Raw genomic sequence first — 27,669 nt, forward strand, 5'->3', positions numbered from 1 at the left:
CAACCAGGCCAGCAGGGGGGGTAGTGAGGAACAACCAAACAACTGAACAAGCAGGCTGCGTGGGGCGACCAGGCTGACAGGGGGTTAGTGAGGGACGACCAAATGACTGAACAGCAGGCTGCGTGGGGTGACCAGGCCAGCGGGAGGGCCATGAGGGGCGACCAGGCTGGCAGGGGGGGCAGTAGGGGGTGACCAGGCTGGCAGGGGGGGGCAGTTGGGGGCGACCAGGCCAGCACGGGGGACAGTAAGAGGCAACCAGGCGGGAGGGGGGGCAGTTAGGGCAACCAGCCTGGCAGGGGGGTGTAGTTGGGGGCGATTAGGCTGGCAGGGGGGGGCAGTGAGGAGTGACTAGGCCAGCAGGGGGGGCAGTTGGGGACAATCAGGCCAGCAGTGGGGGGCAGTTAGGGGTGACTAGGCCAGCAGAGGAGGGCAGATGGGGGTGACCAGGCCAGTAGAGGAGAGCAGTTGGGGGCAACCAGGCTAGCAGGGGGGGGCAGTAAGAAGTGACCAGGCTGGCAGGCGGGGAGGGGGGGCAGTTAGGAGCAACCAGGCCGGCAGGGAGGGGGCAGTTGGGAATGACCTGGCCAGCAGTGGGGGGCATTTAGGGGCAACCAGGCAGACAGGCAGGTGAGCGATTAGGAGCCAGCAGTCCAGGGTTGTAAAAGGGATGTCCAACTGCCAGTTTAGGCCCAATCCCTGGCAGTCGTACATCCCCGAAGGAGTCCCAGATTGGAGAGGGTGCAGGCTTGGCTGAGGGGACCCCTGCCCCAACCCCCGTGCATGAATTTCATGCACCAGGCCTCTAGTGCTTATATAAATCCATACAAACATTTATATACATATTTAAGGTAGTTTGTTGACAAAAGAAATGTCATAATTAACACAGAATCTACATCATGTGTTTTTCATATAACAATATTTATGGAAAGCCTTCTCAGACAGTTCATATGGATACAATTTATTCTTTCTAATTTTAATGAATTCCCGTATTGATGGGCACTGGATACTTTCACAGTTTTTTATTCTATTAACAGTGCTGCAATAAGCATTCTTACATACATATTTCCTTTGAATGAATTTTATCACAAGTTTAAAAAGTGGAGATTGCTGAGTCAATGGGTATGTGCATTTTTAATTTTATTATAAATCACACATTTCATGTATCAACCAACTATAATCTGACTTCCACTCCACCACATCAGTAAAACTACTCTGCCAAGGTGAACCGTGCCCTCTATGTTGCCAATGCAATTCAATGGATACTTCTCATTCCTCATCTACTTGATCTTGCAGCAACCACACTTTCCTGATTGTCCTCACTTCCTTTATTGGCTGCTCCTTCCCCAATTCCTTTGTTGACTTCTCTTCTTTGTTGACAGTACCTCAGACTCAGTTCTAAACCCTTTTTTTCCTCTCTCTTTCTATGATCTACTACATTCTATCTCTTTCTAATCTAATCAATTCCTCTGGCTTCAAATGTCTTCCTCTAATCTAGCCCAGACCTCCGTTTTCTCTCCAAGCCTATATATCCATATATAGCAACATTCCTTACAAGTCTCACAAGCTGAAGAACACACCTCAAATCCATTTCCCCTGCTATCATAACCTGCTATCATTACAGGAGAATCTCATTATGCCCAGCTGCCCAGCTGCCATCCTTACACAAGCAGCCAGCATATTCCTCCTGAACTATATATATAGCAAGGCCTCCCTGCTTCCACTCTCACCCACCTAATCTATCTTACTTCAAGTAAGATCACGTCACATCCTAGCACAACACCCTTTCGCAGGGACTACACTTTCGAAGGACTACACTCTCTTTAATGGGCCTGAACAACCTGGTCTTTACCTACCTCCCCACTCTCTCTCACCACCACTCTCCAACCACACTAATTTCCTTTCATTTCCTTACACAGGCCAAGTTCTTTGCTCCCTCCAGGTTTTCCTTTCTGTCTGCTTCAAATGCTTTCTCCTTTTTCCTTTGCCTACTTAACTCCTAATCATCACTTAGGTCTCCACTTAAATATCACTTCCCTGAAAACTTCTCTGACTCACCCAGCTGAAATTGTACTCTTCTTTTTTTTAAAACTGTTCTTTTCTTTATACCACTAATGCTCACTTGTGTTTTTCTTTCTCTGCATTTACCATAGCCTATAATTCTTCCTTTACATGTGGTTATTTTGTTCAATATCTGACACTCCTACAAAGCTGTAAACTCCACAAGACAGGGATGTGTGTTTAAAGCTCGCCACCATAGCTCTAGTACATAGCACAGGGCCCATCCTGTAACAGGAGTTTGATAGTATTTGTTTACTAAATGAAAAACAAAACCAGTTTTATTTCATTTGGGGAGATCAAGGAAGATTTCCCAGAGAAAATAGCACTTCATCTTTCTAAATATATAGACATGATTTCGGTAGTAGAGATGAAAGAAGAACATTTCAGAAAGAGGAAATTGAGGTCAAATAAATGTTTGGTACCAGTTAGAGATTTTGTAATCTAAAATCCAACACAATCCTGGCACCAAGTATAAAATTAAAACCTCACTGTATAGGAAAAACCAAGATGGTGGCATAAGGTATACACATGTACGTGCTGCCTCTTCTCACAACCACACCAAAACTACAACTAAAAGACAAAAAGACTATCATCCACAACCACGGGAAAGCTGGCTGAGTAGAAGTTCTACAACTAGAAGGAAAGAAAAAAGCGCATTGAGACTAGGTAGGAGGTGCAGAGGCATGGAAGAGCGAATCAGGTTGGTAACTGGGTGCACTGTTTTTTCAATCGGAAGGGAGATACAAACTCCTGACTGCTCTGAACTCCAGTTTCCGGCAAGAATCTGGGGACCCAGACACCTACGGGGAGAAACTGGACTGTCTGGCATCAGGTCAGAAAGCGAGGGTGGCTTTCTTGCAGAGGTGCTCACAGGGATCATTGTTATTGTGTGGGGGCACGGGACGCGGGGACACGGAGATGTGGAGAAGCAGAGATGGCTGACTGGCAGCCATTGCTGTTTGTTCGGCCCTGGGGATTCCCTGAGACCCCGCCCCACCCAATTTACAACCCCACCCAAGCTATGCGCAACGGCTTTTGCATATGAATTGCATGTCCTTTCACAGCTTAACCTAACAAACTGCAGCTGGGTCAGAGAGCTCCAAAACTTCCAAACCTCAAACAAAGAGGAGAAATCTACAGATCTCGCTGTAGCTCCTGCTGGGGGGCCGCAGGCAGTAGCTGACTTTGCACCTCCTTGGAGACCCAGGATCCAGTATACCTAGTGGTCAGTGTGAGACGATACCAGATTTCAACTCCTCACATCCATAAGTGACACACTCAAGAGGCAGACTCAGTGAGCACCAAAGCCCCACTGAAGCAAGTCCTGCCCCATAAGGGTGTCTCCAGCACAGCAGTTCTTCCATTATAGACACAGCGGGTCCTCACAGCCAATTGGCCTGGAGGTCAATTCCTCCCAGTGACACCAACAGCAATCAAGGCTTAACTACAACAAGACTGTACACCCAGCCCACAAAGGGGTGCACCAAGAGTGTCCACCTCAGGTGATTGGAGAGGCTGAGCCACTGGGCCCTATAGGACACCTACCACACAAAACCACTCCATCAAAACAGGGAAGCAGCCAAAATGTGGAGACAAAGAAACATGTCATGAATGAAAGAATGGAGGAAAGCAAACTACTGGATATAGAGTTCAAAATCACAGTTATAAGGTTACTCAAGAATCTTCTAGAAACCTCGAGAAACTTAGTGAGACCTCCGAGGAACTTAGTGAGACCTTCAAGAATCTTAATGAGAATGCCAAAAAAATGGAAAAGGACCAGTGAGAAATTAAGCATATACTGTCTGAAATAAAGAATAATATACAGAAATTCAACAGTAGACTAGAGGATCCCAAGAATCAAATCAAACATTTGAAATACGAGGAAGCATAAAACACCCAACCGGAAAAGCAAAAAGAAAAAAGAATCCAAAAATATGAAGACAGTGTAAGAAGCCTCTGGGACAACTTCAAGTGTACCAACATCCGAATTATGGGGGTGCCAGATGAAGAGAGAGAGCAAGATATTGAAAACCTATTAGAAGAGACCTGGCTGGTTTGGCTCAGTGGATAGAGTGTCGGCCTGCGGACTGAAGGGTCCCAGGTTCGATTCCAGTCAAGGGCACATGCCTGGGTTATGGGCTCAATCCCCCAGTGGGGGGAGTGCAGGAGGCAGCCTATCGGTGGTTCTCTCTCATCGATGTTTCTCTCTCTCTCCCTCTCCATTCCTCTTTGAAATCAATAAAAATATATTTAAAAAAAAAAAAGAAAGAAAACCTATTAGAAGAAATAATGACAGAAAACTTCCCCTACCTGGTAAAAGAAATTACAAGTCCAGGAAGCGCAGAGAACCCCAAATAAGAGGAATCCAAAGAGGACCACACCAAGACACATCATAATTAAAATGCCAAGGGCAAAAGACAAAGAGAGAATCTTGAAAGCAGCAAGAGAAAAACAGTTAGTTACCTACAAGGGAGTAACCATATGACTGTCAGCTGATTTCTCAACAGAAACTATGCAGGCCAGAAGGGAGTGGCAAGAAATATTCAAAGTGATGAACAGCAAGAACCTACAACCAAGATTACTCTACCCAGCAAAGCTATCACTTAGAATTGAAGGTCAGATAAAGAGCTTCACAGACAAGAAAAAGGTAAAGGAGTTCATCACCACCAAACCAGGATTATATGAAATGCTGAAGGGTATTCTTCAAGAATTAGAAGAAGAAAAAGGTAAAGATAAAAATTATGAACAACAAAGTGACAACAAATACATATCTATCAACAAGTGAATCTAAAAATCAAGTCAATAAAAAATCTGATGAACAGAATAAACTGGTGAATATAATAGAATCAGGGGCATAGAAAGGGAGTGGACTGACAATTCTTGGGGGGAAGGGGACATGAGGGGTGCGGGAAGAGATTTGACAAAAATCTTACACCTATGGATGAGGACAGTGGTGGGGGGGAAGGGCATGAGGTGGGGGGTAGAGGACCCGGGTGGAGGGGAGCTATGGGGGGGGGAAAAGAGGAACATCTGTAATAATCTGAACAATAAATATTTATTTTTAAAAATAAATAAATAACCTCACTGCATAAAAACAAAGCAAATGAACAGCAAGGAGTGTCACTATGTATTTCTAAGTAATAATTCTACAACTAGTTCAAACTGGCTCCCATACAACTTCTGTCCACCAATGTCATCCCATTTCCCAGCCACCTAAGTTTCAAACTTGGAAGCTCTCTTTGACTCAATTTCTTTTTTCCCTCCATATTTAATCAGTCACCAAGCTTGGCTTGTTTTTCCTTTTAAATGTCTTTCTCAGCAATTCTTTTCTCTATTTCAAGCAAAGACATCCTAATTCAAGCCCCCTTCACCTATGGAATTACTGCAACCTGCTCCTAAATCAGGGTTTCTCAACTTCGGCATTATTGACACTTGGTCTGGATAATTCTTTGTTGTGGGAGGCTGTCCTATACATTGTAGGACGTTTAGCAGCATCTTTGGCTTCTTCTCCCTAGATGCCAATACCACTCTGTCCCTCACCTGTGACTACAAAAATGTCTCCAGCCAGGGCTAAATGTACCCGAGGTAGGGGGCAAAATCACCCCCAAATGAGAACCACTTTCCCAGATGACCTCATTGGAAAAACCCTCTAAAATCACCCAGTCAAAATTCAACCATTCCTTTCAGGCTATCACAAATTTCATCCTTTCTATGAAAATATGGATGTTTATCAACAAGCAGATACTCACTTACCTTTGCAAATAATTAAAAAAATCTGCACAATAAAACAAATGAGAAATCATGGCTTGCTTGTCAGTTTGACAAAAGATTAAAAATGGTCATACCCCTTGTTAATAAGGATGTGGGGAAATAGTTACTGTCATATACAGCTGGTACAATGATTTTGCATGGCTTTTACCGCTATGTTTCACACTTTAAGATGATCATATCCTTTGACTCTGCTTATGTGATGAGATAATCAGGAAAGTGTACAAAGACTATACTGTTCTATAGCAAAACTGGAAACAGCCTAAAAGTTCCTCAATAGGAAACTAGTTAAGTAAACAGTATTACATTAGAATACTGTGCTATTGTTAAGAAAGACAAAGCAGATATATATGTACTGACATGCAAAAACATCTACATGAATAGGAGGGAGGGAGGGAGGGAGGGAGAGAGAGAGAGAGAGAAAGAGAGAGAGAGAGAAAGAGAGAAAGAGAATGCAAGGTTTCAATATAGTATGTGTATAATACCATTTTTGTAAATAGTGTTTATGTATATTTTCACACAGACGACTAGATGAGTATATGTCAAAATATTAACAAAACTTCTGTAGTCAAATCATATTTTAAATGTATTAGAGAAACTATTAAATTGTCTTTAAAAATATATTGGAAAAGTCCAATTTATGAATCTATACTTTAAATTTTTCAGTTTATTTAAAGCAGTTTTATACATTTATTTACTACCTTCATTTCAGGCAAATATCTTGAGTTGGAATATTCTGTGCTGAGCCATATTTTTGCCCTAGAGAAATCAAGGGTAAAAAGGAAGTTTACAGAGAAAAATATATTTTTGTGCATGACAGTTTACCGGTGTGATGCACCATGAATCATACTGAAAATCTGTCCCTTGAAATCAAAGAAAACAATATGTTTATACAAAGAATGTGCCCCAAAGTTCCCCAATATAGAAAAGTGTTTAATCAAAATATTTGTTGACAGCTGGTTAATGCCGATTCTAAAGTAGAAAAGAAAATCAGTGTCATTGTAATCTTTTGTTTTGTGTACAAGAGCTGAATATGCAAATTAGCCAGAAATGGAGACTCATTATCTGTTTTGCACTTCAAGTGTGATTTTAAGCACTGTAGGTATACACACACACACACACACACACACACACACATCCAGAATATACATATATCTCAACAAACCATGCACATCATCTGTTCAGAACTGGGAAACGCAGGCATGCTTCTAAACATTAAACGGAAGGCAGATGGCAAGCACTGATCAACAGAAATAAAACAAAATCCTTCTAGATCCTACTCCTTCTAACAGACCTTATAATTTTTTTCTTTAGAAAAATATCAAGCAGTTCTTCATATCTGTTGATTTGCAACTTCAAAATTACAATAGGCAATGCAAACGAGGACTTCAAAGAGAGAAAATGTCTTTTGGCACAGATTCTCTTTCATACTCTTAGGCAGAAGATAACACTAACTTTGAAACTCATAGCATCCTGTAGTTTTATCAGTATCTAATGTGTAAATTAGCACTTTCTATAACTGGCGGTTTAGCTTTCAAAATACATAATTACTGATCATTTTAGTCTATATCAATTTCTTTTGCAGGGTGAAATGAACTGAAACAGCTGTTATATCCTAATAGCTTCATAATGTGCACAGAATTTCTATGACTATTAGAAATTAAACCTACAGCTTCCTATCAGGCAGAACATATTAATGTGTATATATGACCCACATTAATTGAAAGAACAATTATTAACTTAAGAAATTATAATTTGAAATATAATGAAGTAAGCTGCTAAAGAAAATATTACAATTCTTAAATGAGGTCAAAGCCTCTGGTTCACAATAATCAGTTCCCCCACCTTTCCTTGCATCAACAGAGCACTTTGGGCCTAAGGAAGTCCAAGAGCTCATGCTACTATCACTCCTTGCAGAGATCGAGTCCTCTATTTTCATGCTTGGAGATGAATTTTTAGAAGGTGAACCAAGACTGGCACTCTGCCCAGAATTTCTGGCAGCTGCCAGGCAATCTGGCTTCACTCCTGGCCCACTCTCCCCTGAGCTAACCTTGTATCCACAGAAGGAACACTGATCTAGGGAACTTGTACTGTTTATATGATCATATGATCACTGAGAAAGCTCTAATGATTTTATTAACCACAGGACTTGTACATACAGTTCTCTTTAAGCATATTTCCTGTGGAAAGAAATACTGTAAAATATTCTTATTTCCTGGTATCTCCTTCTAACACTAGAGGAAAAAAATAGCAGTGTTAAAAGGATTTTTCCAGAAAAATCCATTATTATCCAGGCACCTGCATTGAGAGATAGTAGAGGGCTAAAGAGATTCAACAAGTTACCTTATGTGCAACTTAAAGGTCCAGGAAACACAAAATAATTAGAGAGGTGTACAAGATATAGTATGTAATTAATGGCTAAAGTGGATGATTCAAGCTATAAATGCTATGAAAGGTCAAAGCAATCACTGCTAGGCAGTGTGGGATACAATTTAAGTATATACAGGTCTAACTCTTCACTAAGAAAATGTCAACTACTTAACCAATACCTTCTTTAGATTACCATTTCCAAAGTAAACAGGATTGGAAAATGACTATGCAATTCACAAATAAATCTGTGTCCAAGTTTGTTTGTATTTTTGACCTCCAGGATTTAGCTGTCATTCCCTCTTCTCAATCTTCCAAAGTGAAAAGTCGGGGAAGCTTTACTCCACTAACATGTTCTTACTCTCTCCACAGCCATGTTGAAGGTCTTGCAAAGTTTTTCCAACCATTTCCATTAACTCCCAGGTTCCTACTCCCAGCTCCATAGCTCACCTTTGTCTCTGTCCCCTCTGCTGAAGGCCCCTGGCTCTTATTAAGGAGCCTAGCGTCTCAGGGGGCTTTGTATTCTATTGCCCAGGAGTTTAGTACCTGGCTTCCTGGTTCAGGATTTCCTAAGTTCCTTAATCAAGAGTTGGGAGAGCTGAAGTCTCAAAACAGATTCCAAAAGGAGATCTCCAACAGGAAAACTGTATTAGTAGTTATATACTACTGTTAAATTCCTTACACGCAGCATGTACCCATCCAATAATTAAGTGCCTACACAAATGTATTATTTTTCTAAGCAAAAGACACATGGACTCAAATCCTGGCTCTAAAAGGACTTTTTCTTCACTTCTTAGGAATTTTTACTATTCTCTGAATAGCATTTGTGCAAATTAACCTAATTTATAGCTCTTCACAGGGAGTCTTCTAATCTTGTTAAAGGTTTACAAAAAAACATAGCTTTAACTAAAATCAAGTCCCAGATACCCAGAAACAGTTGCACAAGATCACATAAAGAGGGAAGGACTGTCATTCATGTAGAGTCTCTGAGCTTAGGGACATAGGCAGGAGGTATGAGCAAGTAAACAGATGAGATTGAGAAAAAACAGGGCTTTTAAGTAAGAATCAAAGATGAGCTAGAGAAGCAAAAAGACCCGTTGATGGAGAGCTTTGAACGAAGTTTAGATTTGGTCAAATCCAGTGCAAACTTTGCTTCAGCAAATGTCCTGCGCACACAGCACATCCTTTCTCCCTTATGTTGCCTGCTCAATCCCTTGGTCCTTTAAGACTCGGTTCAAAATCTCTCTTCAGTAGGGTCCCCCATAACTATGCTGCTCCTAGGTGCGTGCATTCTCTCTCTCTCTCTCTCTCTCTCTCTCTCTCTCTCTCTCGGAGGGAGGGAGGGAGGGGGGGGAGGAGAGAGAGAGAGAGAGAGAGAGAGAGAGAGAGAGAGAGAGAGAGAGAGGAAACATGCAAATTAGGCCAGGACTCCATAATGGGTCATGACCAGACAGGAGGAGGTTGCACCCACAGGTGAGGCCTGGAGTGGAGATGGAGACAGAGACAGGGGGGCCGGCGAGCCTCTGCGCCCCCTGGAGCTGGAGTGGACAAGGACAGGGACAGGGGTGCCAGCCTGCAGCCTCCGGGGCCAAGCGCAGGCCCAAAGAGGAGATGGCGGGCTGCCTCCCACAAAAGCAGTGCGGCCCCCTCCCGCCTCCCACGGGTTCTGGCGACTCGCTTCCACCTCCTGCAGAAGCTGCATGGCTCGTGGGGAAGCAGCACGGCTCCCGGCGGCGTGCTGTGGCTCCTGCCGTCTCCCGCGGAAGCGGCAGGCGGCCTACTGCGCGCAATATCTCGCGATGGATTACTAGTATTTGTATGTATGTATTTATTATTACACCTATCATATTTTACACACACATATTTATTATTACACCTATCATATTTTACACACACATATTTATTATTACACCTATCATATTTTACACACACATATTTATTATTACACCTATCATATTTTATTTTATCAATCTTTAGAAAGTTATCACTACTATTGTATCATGAGCAGCAACTGTCTTATTCATCCTTTTATACCTGGCACCTAAACTAAGTTCCTGCAATATAGCAGGTGTTAATATATGCTTGTTGAACAAATGTCTAAATGAATAAATCCTATAAGTAACTGAGTAATATTTAGGAAAGGAAAGGCATGAGAAAAAGGATGTTTGATGGTCAAGAGGGAGGCAGTATCAGAACTTAATCCTGGATATAACTGCTTAGGAAGCAACTGTTAGTACCACCAAATACAATTCTTGCTCTTCCAGAATGAAAAACAAACAGCTATCTGTGGTAGTAATAACTGATCATTAGTGTTACTAACCTCATCTCATGTAGTCAGCTTATTAAAAAAGACACTAATTTATATTCTAAAACTATAAAATATAAAGCAAAAGGGCAACCCTGTTCTATTTTCTCATGTTCTAATTCTTCCACTACACACAAAAGAATCTCAACATGTTATTATCCTTTTTTTTGTAATTATGTTTTTATTGATTTCAAAAAAGGAAGAGGGAGAGAGAGATAGAAACATCAATGATGAGAGAGAATTATCGATGGGCTGCCTCCTACAACCCCACCACCAGGATTCAAGCCCACAACCTGGGTATGTGCCCTGCCAGGAATCGAACTGTGACCTCCTGGTTCATGGGTCAATGCTCAACCACTAAGCTACACCAGATGGGCTATTATCCTTTAAACAAAATATAATAAAACAAAAACCCTGGAATTGACTGAATAACTTTAAGCACAAACCCATGTTCCAAAGGTCTTACTGAATAAAAACACAGTGGATTTGGGGGGGGGGGGGGTGTTGCTAATAAGAGAATTCTAGGTGGAAATAATAAATAGAAAATTCCTCAACTTAAAAAGAAAAAAGTAGGCCCTGGCTGGGAAGCTCAGTTGGTTAGAGTATCATCCCGATATGCCAAGGTTGTGGTTCGATCCCCGGACAGAGCACATACAAGACTAAACCAATGAATGCATAAGTAAGTAGAACAACAAATCAATGTTTCTGCTTCTCTCTCTTTCTCAAATCAATAAATTTTTAAAAAGCAATTCAACATTAAGAGATCCTTGAAGAGAAATTCTATAATAATATGAAATTTGCTCCTAAACACAGCTGAAGCAAAACAAATCAGGAGTTAAAAACATCAGGTTCACTATAATAATAAAATCTAAAAATGATCTTATGGGGAACTAAGGGGCAGGAAAATGCAAAGCTCTACTGACAAACTGACAAAAGAGACCTAAATAAAGGACTGCTACACTCCCTTTGGAGCATTTTAAAAGAGGAAAAGTTCCTCAATTGTTCATCATCACCCTCATCATCCTCAGCATTAGTATCCTGGTCTTCTGGGCGGCTGCAACCAGCATGAGCAGAAGATGGCCACACAGGCCTTCTTTCAGCTTTCCTGGAAACTGCTCCTGCCAAAGAGGCAACAGGAGCGTCTTCAGAGTTCTGAGTTTCCTCCTACTCCAAAGCAGAGCTATTTTTTAAATCTCATATCCTGCATAGGCAATGTAAGACTGTGGTGTTAACTGTGTATTCAGACAGACCTGCAAATTTAGCTTCTCTAGAGCTCAATGTCCTCATTTGTAAAAAATAAGGTAGTTAGTGGTATTTTTCTCATAGAGCTATTATAAGAATCATATAAGGTAACAATATGTGTCCGGCCCATAGCAGATGCTAGTAAGTGTTAAACTATTCCCTCCCTGTCTCTCTCCTGAGGTCCTATAGCCCTCTCTCTCTTCCTCATTCCTCCTTTCTTTTGCTTTCCAATTCCTTAAAAATATTTAATGGACCTATCTCCTTTGAGTTACTCTTATGTTTATTTTCAAAATTCTGAAGGGAGATTTTTTTTCCACATTTTTTTTATTGGCCTTGCTTTTTGTGTTTTTTTTTTTCTTTATTGATTAAGGTATTACATATGAGATTTTTTAAAGTATTTGTATGAAACTGAGTAACAGTACTACAGCAGCCCACATATCTGCTATACTGTGCACATGGCAAGTTAAGAGCTGGCTAGCACCTGAACGTACAACTACAGACTTCGGGCATAATTAATGCTCCACATGAGTAGAAAGGCTTAAATGGTACAAACAGTTTCACATGTTATTTCACAAATCACAGACTTCAGAACAATTTCTATTTAAATACAGTTTTATAAAAAAGGCAATTTCAGCCTCTCTTTGGCCCCAAGTAAAATTGTAATGATATAGTGACACCATGTGGCTACATTCTGCTTTTCATTCTCTGTGCTAGTTCAATTATGGTATCAAAGTTGTAGGTAGAAAGACAATTCAAACTAAGTATAAGCTAAAATGGTTACTTTTTAAAACTGTTTTTTTACTTAGACCTGAATAAGCTATTTCTTGAATTATGAAGATGTCAATCATATAAACAAAGTAAAGACTCAGCATAACTCTAGCTGTGATTCTAAAGCTAAAGCATCCTGGTAAACCACTGAGTAATGTAAAAGTGCCTGCCTTTTAAAGAAAACAAATATATCAATGCCCAGTTATGGGGCAGGGGGAGGAGAAAAAAATAAGACACACATGCTTTTGTACAATGTTAATGTGGTAGGGAAAGAATGTTGCCATCAATAGTCATGTTTATTTTCTCAATTGTTTTATGTCTCGTAGATCTATAGAACTGTGTAGGTATTATAATCTAATGAAGATGGGTAATAAAAGTTATGCTGCATCTAATGATGGCAGGAATGAGGAGGGACTTGAAATATACAGTAGCAATAAAAGAGATTAAAGTGCCCAATACTGAAAACAGTACAGTTTTAGTATTCATCTAATGAGGCCTCCTACAGTACACCAAATATCCCTGAAAAATATTAAATGTACACCAAAGAAAACCTAAATATCTAAAATAATGACCAGGGAATATCACTTCCTTCATCTCGGCTTAAAACAACCACTTCTCGCCCTGACCAGGTGGCTCAGTTGGTTGGAGTGTCGTCTTGCGCACCAAAAGGTTGCGGGGTTTGATTCCTGGTCAGGGCACATACCTAGGTTTTAGGTTTGATCCCCTGTCGGTTTAGGAAGGCAACCAATCAATGTTTTCTCTCTCTCTCTTTCTCTCTCTTTCTCTCTCTCTCTCTCTCTCTCTCTCTCTTTTCTCTCTCTCTCTTCTCTCTCTCTCTCTCTCCCCCCCCCCTCCTTTCCTCTCTCTAAACATATCCCCAAGTGAGCAAAACCACCTCCCCTTTTGGGGTTTCCATGAAGACCTATTTAAAATAACCACCCTCCACCCCTTGACCCTGGTCACTATCACAATATCATCTTCACAACACTCATAATTATGTGACGTGTTCTTACTATTAGTTTACCTGTTTCTTCCAAATTCCCTGAGAGCAGAAACCTTGGTAGTCCTCTATATCAAATATAATGGCCTCAATATCAAATATAATGCAAGCACAAAGTAGGAGCTTATTTGTGAAATGAATGAGTGGTGAATAAATAAACAGATGTGTAAATGAAGAAAAATCTAGTTCCTTAGCTGGTGAATCACGCCTAAATTTCTTCCTATAAATGAGAATAGAACCATTCTAGTGAGATGTTTATCATCATTTATGGCCTCTAATGTGGCCACTGAGACCAGAAGACAGGCGGGCAGATGCTCTATAACACCCTTTCTTTTTTCCATGACACATTTGTCACATTATAATTCTAATTGTAAGAAAAGAAAAAAAAGGAAGGGAAACTACAATAATTAAAACACTTTGAGCAACAGTCAACGAAATCAATGGAACAGAGCAGAATGCATGCTAGAACTTAGTACATGATGAATATGGCTACTCACATTAGTGTGGTAAGGAATGATTATTAAATAGTCTTAGCCAGCTGATTATCTCTGCCCAAAAATATACACAAAAAATATTCTAGCTGGATTAAATATTTACACATAAAAATAACAAGTAGTAGAAAAAGACTTATAAAAATATAGAATTTTTTAATGTTGGAAGTGAGGAACAACTTTCTAAACATGGTATCAGACCACTGGAAATCATAAAAATGACTGGCAGATTTGATCACCCTTTGTTTTTGGTTAATCCTTACCAGAGGATACTTTTCCATTGATTTTTTTAAAGAGAGTGAGAAGGAGGGAGGGAGGAAGAGAGAAAGAGGGAGGGAGGAAGAGAGAAGGGAGAGAGAGAGAGAGAGAGAAAGAGACAGATGTGAGAGAGAGACATCCATTGGTTGCCTCCCGCATATGCCCCAATGGATGGACCTGCAACCCAGGTACATGCCCTTGACTGGGATTCGAACCTGAGACCCTTTGGTGCATGGGCTGACTCACTAACCATTGAGCATCACCAGCCACATTTTTTAACCTTTTGCACTTGGATGTTGAGTGTGACTCGACACGGTTAGCATTGGTAGCAGCTCTTTTTATACTCTTTGAATGTATCAATAATTTGAAATATAAAAAAATCCAAATAAATAAGTTTGTATGAAAAGAAACTCCAGTTTTTTATTCTACTGCCGCGCTTTGTAAAATCTGGGGTATTTAAAAAATTAAATCCCAAATATTTGACACCTTAATAAATAAAGAAATTTTAAAAATAATAAAAAATAAATAAAATAAAATATTATTCTAGTTACAAGTAGTTAATAATAGACAAATGCAAAATTTATAAAAAATGTGTTTAGAAGTGTTCAATTTGCTTTTACTCTGCTTGCATCCAAAATAATTCCATCAAAAACTTATATTCACTTCCCAAATATGAGACTAATATTCCTGAAATTCTGGCTGATGTCTTTTGGTCTCATGAACATCATTTTTATTTGCATATATTTGAAATAAAGGCAAAGGGCCAATAACATTAAAAAAAAAATTAAATCCCGAGTAGAATAAAGGAATCGAGAAAAAAGCAAGCGAGTGCAAAGGGTTAAAAAGTAAAATTCTATATGGCAAAAGGTACCAATAAAACACAAAAAAACTAATAACTATAAAACATGACAGGCAAGAGGATAATGTCACACATACATATACACATATATGTGTATATGTATACATATATATGACATTATTTATAATATATATCTATACACTAATATTAAGTTCTCACCAGCCAAAAAAAAAGACAATTACCCAAGAAGAAAAATATTCAGAAGATAAAAATAGGCTTTTCATAAATGAGAAATAACAAATGGCCAGTAATAAAAGACACTCTACTTCACCAATAAAAGAAATCCAAATTAAAGTAAGACCTTTTTTGACACATCATAAATCATATTGGCAAAATGTTGACGATGCCTGCATTGGTGCAGTTTCAGAGCAGAGGCGTTTTTATGTGCTATTGGTAGAAACTGGCTATGGCCTTATCAGATAGCAAGCTTTATCAATTTTTAAAATATGTACTACATTTTAATTTTATAATAAAAATGTCATAGAAAAGACACTTCCACTTTTAGAATTAAAAACAAAAGGAAAGGAAGAGAAAGCCCAGTTTTGTGTTACCTGGGTTGTCCCTCCTATGCCATGTTCTAATTATGAAGCTCATCTTCTCGACACCCTGCCGGCCTTGTTTTCCGTAAGCTGTGCTCCTCCCGCCTCTCCTCTAATCTAACAGCCCTGCAGCAAACATGTCTGCCCTCACCTCTTTTCTTCCCTCTCTCAATAGGTATATCCTTGAGGACCTTGCTTTTAGGCCTGCTGTTCCTCTCCCTCAACTCCCAGGTTTTATACCAAGATCACTGTTTTGTAATTCCAGCCACCAGCCATATACAGGCTCTGAAATCTATCTCTACCCTTCACACCTATGTTTCGAGTCTTCTCATATTTCAGCAACATTATATGGCTGCCAAATTACCAGTACCATGTTGAGAAAAAGCCAGAAAAAAATTTAAAATCCCCCAAGGTACTCAATATTTGCCATTCCTTATTAGTGTTTTTGTTTGGTCCTAGGCTCCACCATCTAGGAAAGCTGTGGGAGTACTTGATGAGAGCTTACTAGATAGCCAAGAAGACAATTTGAAGGTTAGAGAATTTATGGGTAAAGCAGAAATTGCCTTTTCCTGAGAAAGAGAAAGCTGATAAGACATTACATGGTTCTGAGTATATATGAAAAATTGTACCGAAACTGGCAAGTCACTTTTCTTCATCCCCAGTTGGGAGTTGAGGGGGGGAGTTATTAAAGTTTTTGGCTACATACAGCAGCGCATAGCCAAATGAGTACCTAAAAAAGACCTAGAAAGCTAGAGCAGTTAATTTCCCTCCATTCACTGTTATGGTTGGCACCATAACTCTGGCTTTGTCACTAGATAACGTCTACTACCTTGGTGAGGTGAAATACAAACTGAATTACATTCCACAAAATATATGGATAGAAAATCTTATGTTATACATATTTTATCAGAATAAGAAATGCTTTACCAAAACTAAAACATTTGAAAACTGCTGGAAACGTACAAATGGGCAGGTTATTAAGATAAAGACCTGCCCTGGCCAGTGTGGCTCAGTTGGTTAGAGCATTGTCCCGTACACTGAAAAGTCATAGGTCTGATTCCTGGTTAGGGTACATACCCAGGCTGCAGGTTCAAACTCCTGTCGGAGTGCATACAAGAGGCAATTGATCAATGTTTCTCTTTCATGTCAATGTTTCTCTCTCTCCCTCCCTCCCTCTTCTCTCCTCTCTCTCTCTGAATCAAAAACAAAAACAAAACAAACAACATCAAAAAAACATGTCCTCTGGTGAGGACTAAAAAATAAAAAAAGATATAATATTTTTTAAAAGATAAAGAGATGCATTTAATGTATGTTTTGGATTACTAAACATGGACTGGCAATAGAGAAGTGCTGAACCAACTAGGCTCCTGAGGTAAGGAAAAATCTCCTTGCAGTGAGAGCCACCATCGCCAAAAAGGATGGTAGGGGTGGTTCCTTTCTCTGAAGGTCAAACACCAGTTGAGAGTCTTAGAAATGAGAAAAATAACTAATAAAAACAACTATTTACTGAGCCTATTTTGGGTCAGGCACTGTGCTCAGTACTCATATATGTGCTATGCCATCTAACCCTCCACAACAGAGCCCATAAAGAGCTATTCCTGGTGTGTGTGTGTGTGTGTGTGTGTGTGTATGTGTGTGTGTGTGTGTGTGTGTGTGTGTGTGTGTGTGTTGTTCTTAATCCTCACCTGAGGATATTTTTTCCATTGATTATTTTTTTAGAGAGAGTGGAATGGAGGGAAGGAGAGAGGGAAAGAGGGGGAGGAGAGAGCAAGAGAGAGAAACATTGTTATGAGAGAGACAAATGATTGATTATCTCCCGTATGTGCCCCAACCAGAGCTGGGGATCAAACCTGAAACCCAGGTACATGTCCTTGACCGGAAATCAAACCTGAGACCCTTTAGTGCACAGGCTGACACTCCAACCACTGAGAATCACTGGCCAGGCTATTCCTGTTTTTTTATTTTATTTTATTTTATTTTATTTTATTTTATTTTTATTTTTATTTATTATTTTATTTTATTTTATTTTTTATTTTATTTTATTTTATTTTATTTTACTGGTATAGAAACGAGTGCTCAGAGAGGCACAGCTTTATTAAGATCACAATGCCAGTATTAGATGAAACCAGGATTTGAGAAGAGCTCTAACTCCATAGCCCATGGTTTTTCTACTACAAAATGCTAATTTGCATGCAGTCCAGACTGGACTCAGAGAGGGCTGGGTAATCTCATACTCCCCAGTTCACAGAGTACCTCTTCTTTTGTGAATATATTTAATGTACTCTTTCATCAATACATGACACTCATAGCTTCTGGGATTAAACTCAAAATTCAGTTTTCTAAAGAAAAAAACAGAAAGTAGCCTTTGCAAACAGTACAAAACCACTTACCACTCCAGAGAGTTCTCCAGCCGTGATGTGCATTTTAACAAACACATGGATTAAAATACCAATGAAAATATATACATATCAACGTTAAAGCAATCTCTCTTCATTACCCAGTCAATGCCTTGACCCCATAAATCCCGTGGTAACATTTATAGAGTACCTACTGCACACAAGGTCATAATCTGAGTACTGTGTAAGAATACTAAAAGATTTTAATTTATACTCCTTGATTCCAAGAGCTTGTAATTTTAGTATCAGAGGCAAGACAAACATGTGAAGGACACTGAAGAATAAAGGTGACATGGAAACATTACAAATGTGCATTTTAACTGACATAATGCAAACAGAATACTGATATGCTAAAGAAATAAAGAATTTATATGTGCCTAGTGAAGCTAGAAGAAGTGTATTTAGACACTGTTTAGGTAGTCAATAAATGACTGTGAAGATAAGAAGCACCAAGTATAAGACATCCCTGAATAATCAATAGGTACTTATTCTTAGGTTCCTTTTTAAATACTACCAAAATTCCAAACATTACAAAAGGCAGAGTTTATCAAGGAATGTAATAATTAACATAATACATTAAAGTAGTTATAAATATATTTAAATTTTTAAACTAATATCAATATCAAGGCTCCTTCCTTTTCTTGTTAACACTTTCTCTAACACCACCTTTTCTCAGTTTTTCTTGACCAGAGTTGGGAGCCAGCTATACCAAGACAAAAACTAGCATCATGAATATGGCCAGGCTCCACAACATATAAAAGCTACACCAACAAAGGCAAGGCCACCCAGGAGAGACAAAATAAGGAAAGGGGAATATAAATAATGTCCACTGATAAATAAGGAACAGCATATTTTCTAAAAGCCAGAGACCATAACTGAGGGCATGTTTTAAGATGGGTAAAGCACACAAACTCGGTCATGGCTGGTTTTATATTCACTATGATTTGTTCTGGGAGTCATGTTCCTACGGTTTCAAATTAAATACAAGCACACGGTCCTTTGGTGCACATCAGTCGCTTTGGCTGTTACACCGCTTATTTTTTAATCCAATACAATAGTAATAAACTGAGTCGATGCAGACTCAATCATGTCCCCCACGTCAGGGCCCCTCTGTCACTCTCGAAGTATCCCAAGGCAGCTCTGAGATACAGAATCTTCACTCAATTTCTTGTCCCTCTCATTTTAATCCATTCAAAACTCCTCTGATGAAAGAGCAACTGCCAGACCTGAGACACTTTAGTCCCCCTTTGGGGAAATGAAATTGATTTTCTTCATTTTCACACAAGAGGATCCCTGGATAACAATATTGTGTCTGGTCATACTATAATAAAAAAAAAAAAAAAGTAGGCAACATTCTTTACTATACCAGAGGCTGAAAGGTTTTGTGAGTTCCTGTGGTGGAAGAATTCAGCCTGATTTTGACAGATCATGAGTTTAATAAGGGTGTCTTCTGACCTAGAGAGTAAGTGTTGTGGGACACCCACCTGCTCCAAATCAGCCACCATGGAAGGTCAATCGAGGTTACAGGTGAGAGTGAGAAGGGAATTGGGTAAGGGGTCAGCTCCACGTTCTCCCTAGTTTACACCTTCAATATCCCTTCCCTTCTCTTCTTGCCTCACGACACCAAATGAACCTGCCTTTGATCCTTTGACTCTGAGGTAAAGAATATCTGAAGGCAATTTCCAAGGGGAAAATTATAACAGAAACAACACAATTTGGGGATCCTTTAACCACCTTTCTCAACTCCCAATTTCATTATTCATTTAGGTTTTACAGAATTTCATAAAGAAAGTTTAAAATATGGCTTATACCTAAAGACAGAATATGAAATATTAGGACAGTAATTTATCAGTACTTTTTAAGACAAACTAACATGGGACTGCAACACATCACAACAATACAAGCTCAGGTGCTCTGAGGAAGGGAGGGTGTGAGCCTGGAGCCCCACCAGCTGAGCCTCCCTTGCCCCAAGCCCAACCCCACTAGAAACACTGGCTCTGTCAAATTCCATGGACATTCACTGACCTAGAAAAAGAACACAGATATTCAGAATATGCACAATGGCATCAAAAACCTCATGCCCTGAGGAGTGCCAGAGAAGTCTCCAGAAACACTCTCCTGGCTTCTGTGGGAAAAATGTACCACTTAACAATAACTGCTTTCAAGGTACAGCATGCAGTTCAGAAAGTATTTCCACTCCTCAGTGTTCCTGTCCCTTCATATTCCTTTACATGTCTACTTCATAAAAACAGTACAAAACACTTTTGAATAAACAGTTTCATAGCACAACTCTAAATATTAAATGCCTAATTTTCCATAGTTTCTCTAAGTTTTTACTGGGATGTATTTGTTAGCTGATACTCTGAAAAAAACTTCTGTGAGACCAAAAATGTAATGTGTTTCTTGTCAAAGCCCAAATCTCCTTAAATAAACATCAAAATCATTTATTATACATGAGAACTAACCTGCAGACACGGGCTGGAAAATATAACTTTTGCCAAGAACGACACAGATACTGTGAATGATCAATCACTCTGATCCAATCAAGTTCATCCATGGACACTTCAATGAAGTATGAATAAGACCTATGAGTTAAAAGGAAAAAGGCAGAAAAAGGACCATATTAAAATAACAATACAGGCGACAAGAACAAGATGAAGAGGTCAAAGGGGGGAGGAGGGAGGGAGATGTCTATAATACTTTCAACAATAAAGTCAAAATTTTTAAAAATTAAATTACAATAATTAAAATATAAAATAACAATACAGTTATCTATATATATAAAAGCCTAAGCAACCGTTGGACTGTTCAACCAGTAGCTATGACGCACACTGACCACCAGGGGCAGACGCTCAATGCACAGGCATGGAAACATGGAACAGACTGATGAATCTCAGAGGGAAGAGGGGAGAGGGGAGAGGGAGGACGAGAAGAGATTAATCAAAGATCTTCCATGTATACTAGAGGCCCAGTGCATGGATTCGTGCACCAGTGGGGTCCCTCAGCCTGGCTTGCGCCCTCTCGCAATCTGGGACCCCTCGGGAGATGTCGAACTGCTGGTTTCAGCCTGATCCCCGCAGGCCAGGCCGAGGGACCCCACCGGTGCATGAATCTGTGCACCGGGCCTCTAGTACTTTAATAAAACATTAATGGTCACAAAAAAACACACACTTAACAAATTACATTTTCTATATAATAATCAAATGTGGATAATGATGAAATCTATATAGATCCCCTATTATAGCATTCACCACAATGTACTAAAATGCTCTCTCAGCATGTATATCTACTTTAGTAGATCACAAGCTGCTTAAGAAAGATCATGCCATATGTATTTAGGCTCTAGCACGGTGCTTGACACAAAGGCATGGAAGACATTTGTTCCTTTTCAAACATGGCCAGGATGGCTTGCTCACACCATATTAACAGATTAATAAGGCCATGACAAAGACAGGACAGAACATAGAAGTAGGTGTGCCTTCTCCTTCTACCTTCCCGGCCTGGGAGCTCAGCCCTGCACTCTCAGGAGGAAAGCCAACTGGAGTGGCTCCCCACAGAGGCCAGCTGATCTCCAGAAACACTCTCCTGGCTCCTACCATCCCACACATACGTGCAGCCAGCAGAAAAATAAATGACCTGGGTGAAGAGATAATAGATGTTTCTTTTAGGTACAACTTAAAATTTGGCAGCTAATAACCTGGCAGTAATGAAAATAGCCTATCACCCTGCCTTAGACAGCTACACCGAACCACTGCATGCTGGTCCCAGATTAAACAAATCTATATTCCCCTGTCATGAGCCAAATTTAAATTTGAGATGCAGTTATTACTTGTTCTATAATATCAACAGGAACAATCTCAGAAGATTTAGGTGGCCATAAATGTCAGCCTGCAACGAACAGTTGTGACCGGAAAAGGTCAGCTTATTTTGTCATCCCTCATTTTCTGCTGTCCTCTCCCTCCCATTCATTTTATCACTCAGTCTCAAACTGGTTATAACCTTTTACTGAACCTCTCTGGGTTATCAGAAATGCAGGATATAATTTCACAACACATGTCAGAATCTTTTTTGGTTAAGATTCTGAATTTTTCACCTTTGCTTAGTTGGTAACAACTTCTGTGAGAAAAGAATGGCTATGTGGTAAACTTAAGCCCCTGTGAATGTGACGCAAATAGTAAAACAAGGTGGCCTATAAATATTTAACATCATGGAAACAATAACTACTTTCAGTTTCAGCATACTAACCTTTCATTTTATTAGTTTTATAGTAATTTCATTACTGTTAAATGAGAATATGTAAAACTTTTATAACAGTGCATACTACATAAAAGTAATGAAAGTGCTATATATTATTATTGTACTATTATTAATCACTCTTAGAAATGTGAATTACTTCCATTTCGCCAACTAAACACTATATTATATCCAAAAAGATATGTATCAGAAATATTCTTAATTTAAAAACACAGATAGAGATAACGTCGGGACCTCAAAGACCCATGCACAGGAGATGCTGACTCCTACTTCATAAAGCTTCCCTCATACTTGGCTCAAATGGCCTAAAAAGCCAGGATGGTGGCCAATGGTACTAACAAGAGAAATGAACTAACCTGTAAGGTTTGCAGAGTAGCCCAGCCAGCATGGCTCAGTGGTTGAGCGCCGACCTATGAACCAGAAGGTCAGGGTTCAATTCCCAATCAGGGCACATGGCTGGGTTGGTGAGCTCAATCCCCAGTGTTGTGCATGCAGGAGGCAGCTGATCAATGATTCTCTCTCATTATTAATGTGTCTATCTTTCTCTTTCTCTCTCTCTCTCTCTCTCTCTCCCTTCCTCTCTAAAATCAATAAAAATATATTTGAAAGGCTAAAAAGATTTGCAGGGTATCATCACCAATACTATTAAGCCCTTCCTGCCCAGACTCAAAGAGGCATGAGTAGGGCCTAGGAGATTCTCTGTACATCAGTTTTTTGGAATGTAGGGTTTAGGTCAGTGATGGCGAACCTATGACACGCGTGTCAGCACTGACACGCATAGCCATTTCTGATGACACGCGGCCGCATGCTGATGATGAAACATTTGCGAAATAATGTTTTTTCCTCATAGTGACACACTACCCGAGTTGTGCTCAGTTTTTTGGCGAAGTTTGACACACCAAGCTCAAAAGGTTGCCCATCACTGGTTTAGGTTAATGATAAGCAGTAATGAGAGAGACAGTTCAGGTCTTGGTCACCCATACTGCTCTAGAACTTTGGCTATCATGGCTGAACCCTAGAAACCACAGTGGGTAAAAGTATCAGAATGGCTAGAAGGAAGGCAGAACCTTGAAACTATTGCAAAACTAGGTGGATACCTAGGCTAGAGTCCACCAAAATTTTTTCACAAATTTCTTTTGTTTTGAAGATGATATTTATCCACACACTAAAAAACATTTTTTCTTCATCCATATGATAAAATGCATTTAATGTTATTGTTATAACATCCGAAAGTATGGAATCAAGTAAATAAGTAATGGGAAACACAGAGGGTAGAATACCAGATAACCATATAAAGTAACATTTTAGGAGAATATTTTTAAAGGAGAGAATATTCACAATGTATTCATTAAAAAGTGAAGTTAGCCAAGCCAGTGTGGTTCAGTGGTTGAGTGTTGACCTGTGAACCAGGAGATCATAGTTCGATTCCCAGTCAGGACACATGCCTGGAGTTGGAGGCTCAATTCCCAGTGGGGAGCAAGCAGGAGGTAGCCGATCCATGATTCTCTCTCATCATTGATGTTTCTATCTCTCCCTCCCTCTTCCTTCCTTTCTAAAATCAATAAAAATATATTTAGGAAAAAAAAAATATATATATATATATACATATTTCAGAGAGGAAGTTAGAGGGAGAGAGAGATAGAAATATCAATGATGAGAGAATCATGGATCGGCTACCTCCTGCTTATTCCCCACTGGGAACCGAGCCTCCAATCCCAGGCATGTGCCCTTAACAGGAATCGAAAATGGGATCTTTCAGTTCGCAGGCCCACATGCTATTCACTGAGCCCAACCAGCTAGGGCTATATATATTTATTTTAAAGTGAAGTTAGCTTTTGACACATCTAATCTCTATTTTGTAAAACTATATGTGGTTTCACTGGTTTCTGTTTTATGTATGTGTGAGATATACTATGCATAACAAAAAAACACTGATTAGATATATACAGATTAATAATGGGTGGTGAGATTACTAGCAATTTTTATTTCTTTGTGATTTTCTATGTTCTATGGTTTTGTGTGTTTTTTTTAACATATTAGTTATTTAATCCGGTTCTTATAAGAAATTCAGAACACCAGTTTGTGAGGATAAAGCCCATTGGTGAGAGCGAACAGAGAGCGGAGGTAGCCCTAGAGCTGAGGAACAGTTAGATTTTTGGCAGAATTTGTGAGTCCACAGCTTTCTGGTCAACCTTGCGCTTTTCTGTAATCTCATATTTCTCTTTCTCTGTGTTGAAGATTTCACCCTCCTGGTGTCTGGGCTTGCGCAGCTTCTTCTTGAAGTAAGCATCAGTGAGATGTTTGGGGATTTTCACACTACTGATACCAATTTTGGTGGAAGTGATGATGACAAATTTCTGGTGTGTTCTACGCAGAGGAACTCGATTGAGGGACAGAGGTCCAGTCACAAGTAGCAAGCCACTGCTCAGCTGCTTCAGGAAAACCACCCTCTTGCCTCTGTGGCGCCCAATGAGGATGATCAGAATGGTCCCAGGAGTGATGCTGGCCCACAATTTCCTCACATGCTGAAGGGTTTCTTGCCATAGCTCAGCAGCTTTTGAGGTACATCTTCAGTAGGAGATAATATCTACGCATTTTGTCGAGTTTAACCACTCAGGTACCACCATTCTTGTCACCACCACCTGGTTTTGTGACAGTAGCAAGAACTTTCTCCTTTTTCTTTTCAATCCTGGATTTAGCTGCCGAATACTTCCTCTTGTACATGGCCTTTAGCGAACACATAGCCGACCTGGAATATCTGCCAGTTCCTCGTAAGAGGACGGGGTTTCAGCTGCAGTGGGGCTTCCCCTTCTTAGGTGCCTTAACCTTGCCGCCAGCACCGGCCTTCTTGGCTTCAGGTTTCTTCTCCTTAGTATCAGGCTTCTTCTTCTTAGTATCCAGCTTCTCAGTTTTCTTTTCACTCACCATCTTGCAAGATGGTAAAGAGAACTAAGGTCTATGTTCTATGTTTTCCACACAAAAAATATCCATTACTTTGATAAGCAGAAAAAGCAAAAAAACACAAAAAAAACACACAAAAAACTGTGTGGGTTTTTTTTTAAAGGAATAAACCCTTCAACTCTTTCCTCAGAACAAAACTTCAAGAGAAATAGCCAAGTGACCACAAAGAAATGTCATCAAATCTGTAAAACCAAAGCAGATGACCACACAGTTAGGTCATCTCACTCAAACACAACATTCGTTTCTCTCCAAATCGGACAGACTCACCGGCTATCTCGGTCCCACAGGAGTATCCGTATGTGATTGATAATAGACGGCTGACCTAGCTTAATCTCAATGCCAGAACGGCAGTCGTCATCAATTGGATGCCTGGAAAATCCATGGTCCAAATCATAATTTTGAGTATCACCATCTAGTAAGGCAGATTTCAGCTCTCCCTTAACAACCTGGGCTCCATACTTCATAGTTGCAATGTTTTCTTCTGGTACTACAGTTAAAAATACAAAAAAGCAACGTTAATGGTTAGTTATTAAATTACTCTATAACTTGGGGAAAAAATCAAATTCTAGGATTCCAGTATGTATATTTACTTTAAAATGGCAGAGAGAAGCCTATAAAAAATAGAAGATATGCAATGTCTCTGAGGATTAAATTGAATGACACCATCACAGCCACAAAGTGCTTGGGACTAACGTTATTAAGAAAAAGTTGGTAATACTAGAAAAAACACATGTACTAGCACAAACAAATCAGCTCTGCTGAGTTCCTTCTATTAGCAGTTTCAATTTAAAAACAGCTTGTTAGACAAGCATGTCAAACTCATAGCCCATGGGCCACATGCAGCCCACAACGAATATTTTTGCAGCCCAGCCAATATAACGGTATGTAAGAAACATTTTAATAAAAATTTTGAAACTTAATTTTTATAATATCCTGTTATACATAATCATTAATAACAAACTACAACGTTCGCTAATGACTGATTACTATAATCGTGTTGCATTCATTTCCTTTAAGTGCTTTACGCGCAGGCGCACCATTTCTCTCCACTAATACAAGTACTAGCAGCGAATATTTTAGCAGCCGATTGCCACGTCATTAGTCTTGGACAACTTGTTTGGTGTGCACAACAGGATATATTTCGCTTTTGGAGAACAATAAAAATAGGTCTATTTGTGTTACGCTTATTAATTTGTGCAGTTATTCGGTGTCTGGTAAGTTAATATTCAAGAAAAAAATATTAATTTTTATTAAAATGTTCTATTATTTTATGTAACAATTACTCAATTATTTCAGCCCTTTGTATTCAGCATGTCTCAATCAAAATAAACCTACATTTCTATGAAAATTGAAGCTTTTGTTGTTTTTGCAGCCCACATAAATAGACCTTGTTTATTTGGCCCATGTTAGCCTTTGAGTTTGACATGCTTGATGTAAGATGACCTATACCTGCCATCTGGACTGAGCACAACGTACAAAGCAGAGCAGACAAGTCAGACATCTGAATATATAACAAAAAAAGAGAGGTTCCAACACAGCAGAGCTATTGGTCATATATGGATGAGCTAAATCAATCAATCTAGCTAAAAAACAAAAATATGTCTAAAAGAAGAGATATTTTTCTTCACTTGAGTATTTTTAAAAATGAAAACTCAGATAGTCTGCCATCAAAGTCAGTATTGTGGTTAAAATTAAACACTCGCCATTTTCCAACAGATTTATTAAGTGTCCACTGTCCTTGAGACTCTGAAGTCCTCTATGCACACTTTGCTTCACAGATCTGGAACCCATCCTCCAAGTACTAACATTCTAAAACTGACTCTCTCCATGGAGAGACCTGAGGTAGCATAAAGTAGATGTCAAGAGCTTGAGCTTCAAAGTCAGAGTTTAAATAGTGGGGCTCCACCTTTAACCAAGTGTATCACTTTTGGGAAGTTACCTTCTCTGAACTTAAATTTCTCCATAGGGCAGTATCTATCCCCAAGGTGTTTCCATTTTTTGTTTTTGTTTCAAGAATTAAGTGAGATGATGTTTGCAAAGTGCATAGTAAACTCTAAGAAAAGACTGCTATTATTATTATGAGCCATATTTTTTAAAGCAAGTCCACACACAGTAAATAGTGAAGCCTCATAGTACATATACATCTGGGCTATGTGATTTGAATAGACTCAAATATGAGCCATAATTGGGTTCTTAGAATTCATTATTGTGGATCACTTGGAAAATGTGGAGTTTAAAAAATTTTTTTCAAATGAAGACAGGTAAGAGAATGATTCTGGGAGACACTAAGTACAACTGGAATGCAATTGGGATGGGTTTGGATTAACTTGCAAAGACTAAGGCAACTCAGACACAAAACCTAGTCCCGGCTCAACTTCTTACCACCAGAAGCTTAAGTGCGTC

The 27,669-nt window shown here is 39.5% G+C and overlaps 1 protein-coding gene and 1 pseudogene across 2 annotated transcripts in view; both read right to left on the reverse strand.

The window, feature by feature from the left end:
* Positions 1–27,669, reverse strand: part of BTBD9 (BTB domain containing 9) — a 482,681-nt gene that overhangs the window by 377,545 nt on the left and 77,467 nt on the right. Inside the window, exons 5-6 of one of the 2 annotated variants that reach the window (XM_054722627.1) lie at positions 25,534–25,753; positions 20,517–20,636 (exon numbers count right to left, since the gene is read on the reverse strand). In XM_054722627.1, coding sequence (XP_054578602.1) covers positions 20,517–20,636; positions 25,534–25,753 — 340 coding nt within the window. The remainder of the gene's footprint in view (positions 1–20,516; positions 20,637–25,533; positions 25,754–27,669) is intronic. The other variant, XM_054722628.1, reaches the window with a different exon arrangement.
* LOC103295544 (60S ribosomal protein L6-like) lies at positions 24,342–25,233 on the reverse strand (annotated as a pseudogene).

The sequence above is a fragment of the Eptesicus fuscus genome, chromosome 10, assembly GCF_027574615.1.
Source record: "Eptesicus fuscus isolate TK198812 chromosome 10, DD_ASM_mEF_20220401, whole genome shotgun sequence".
Taxonomy (NCBI): Eukaryota; Metazoa; Chordata; class Mammalia; order Chiroptera; family Vespertilionidae; genus Eptesicus; species Eptesicus fuscus.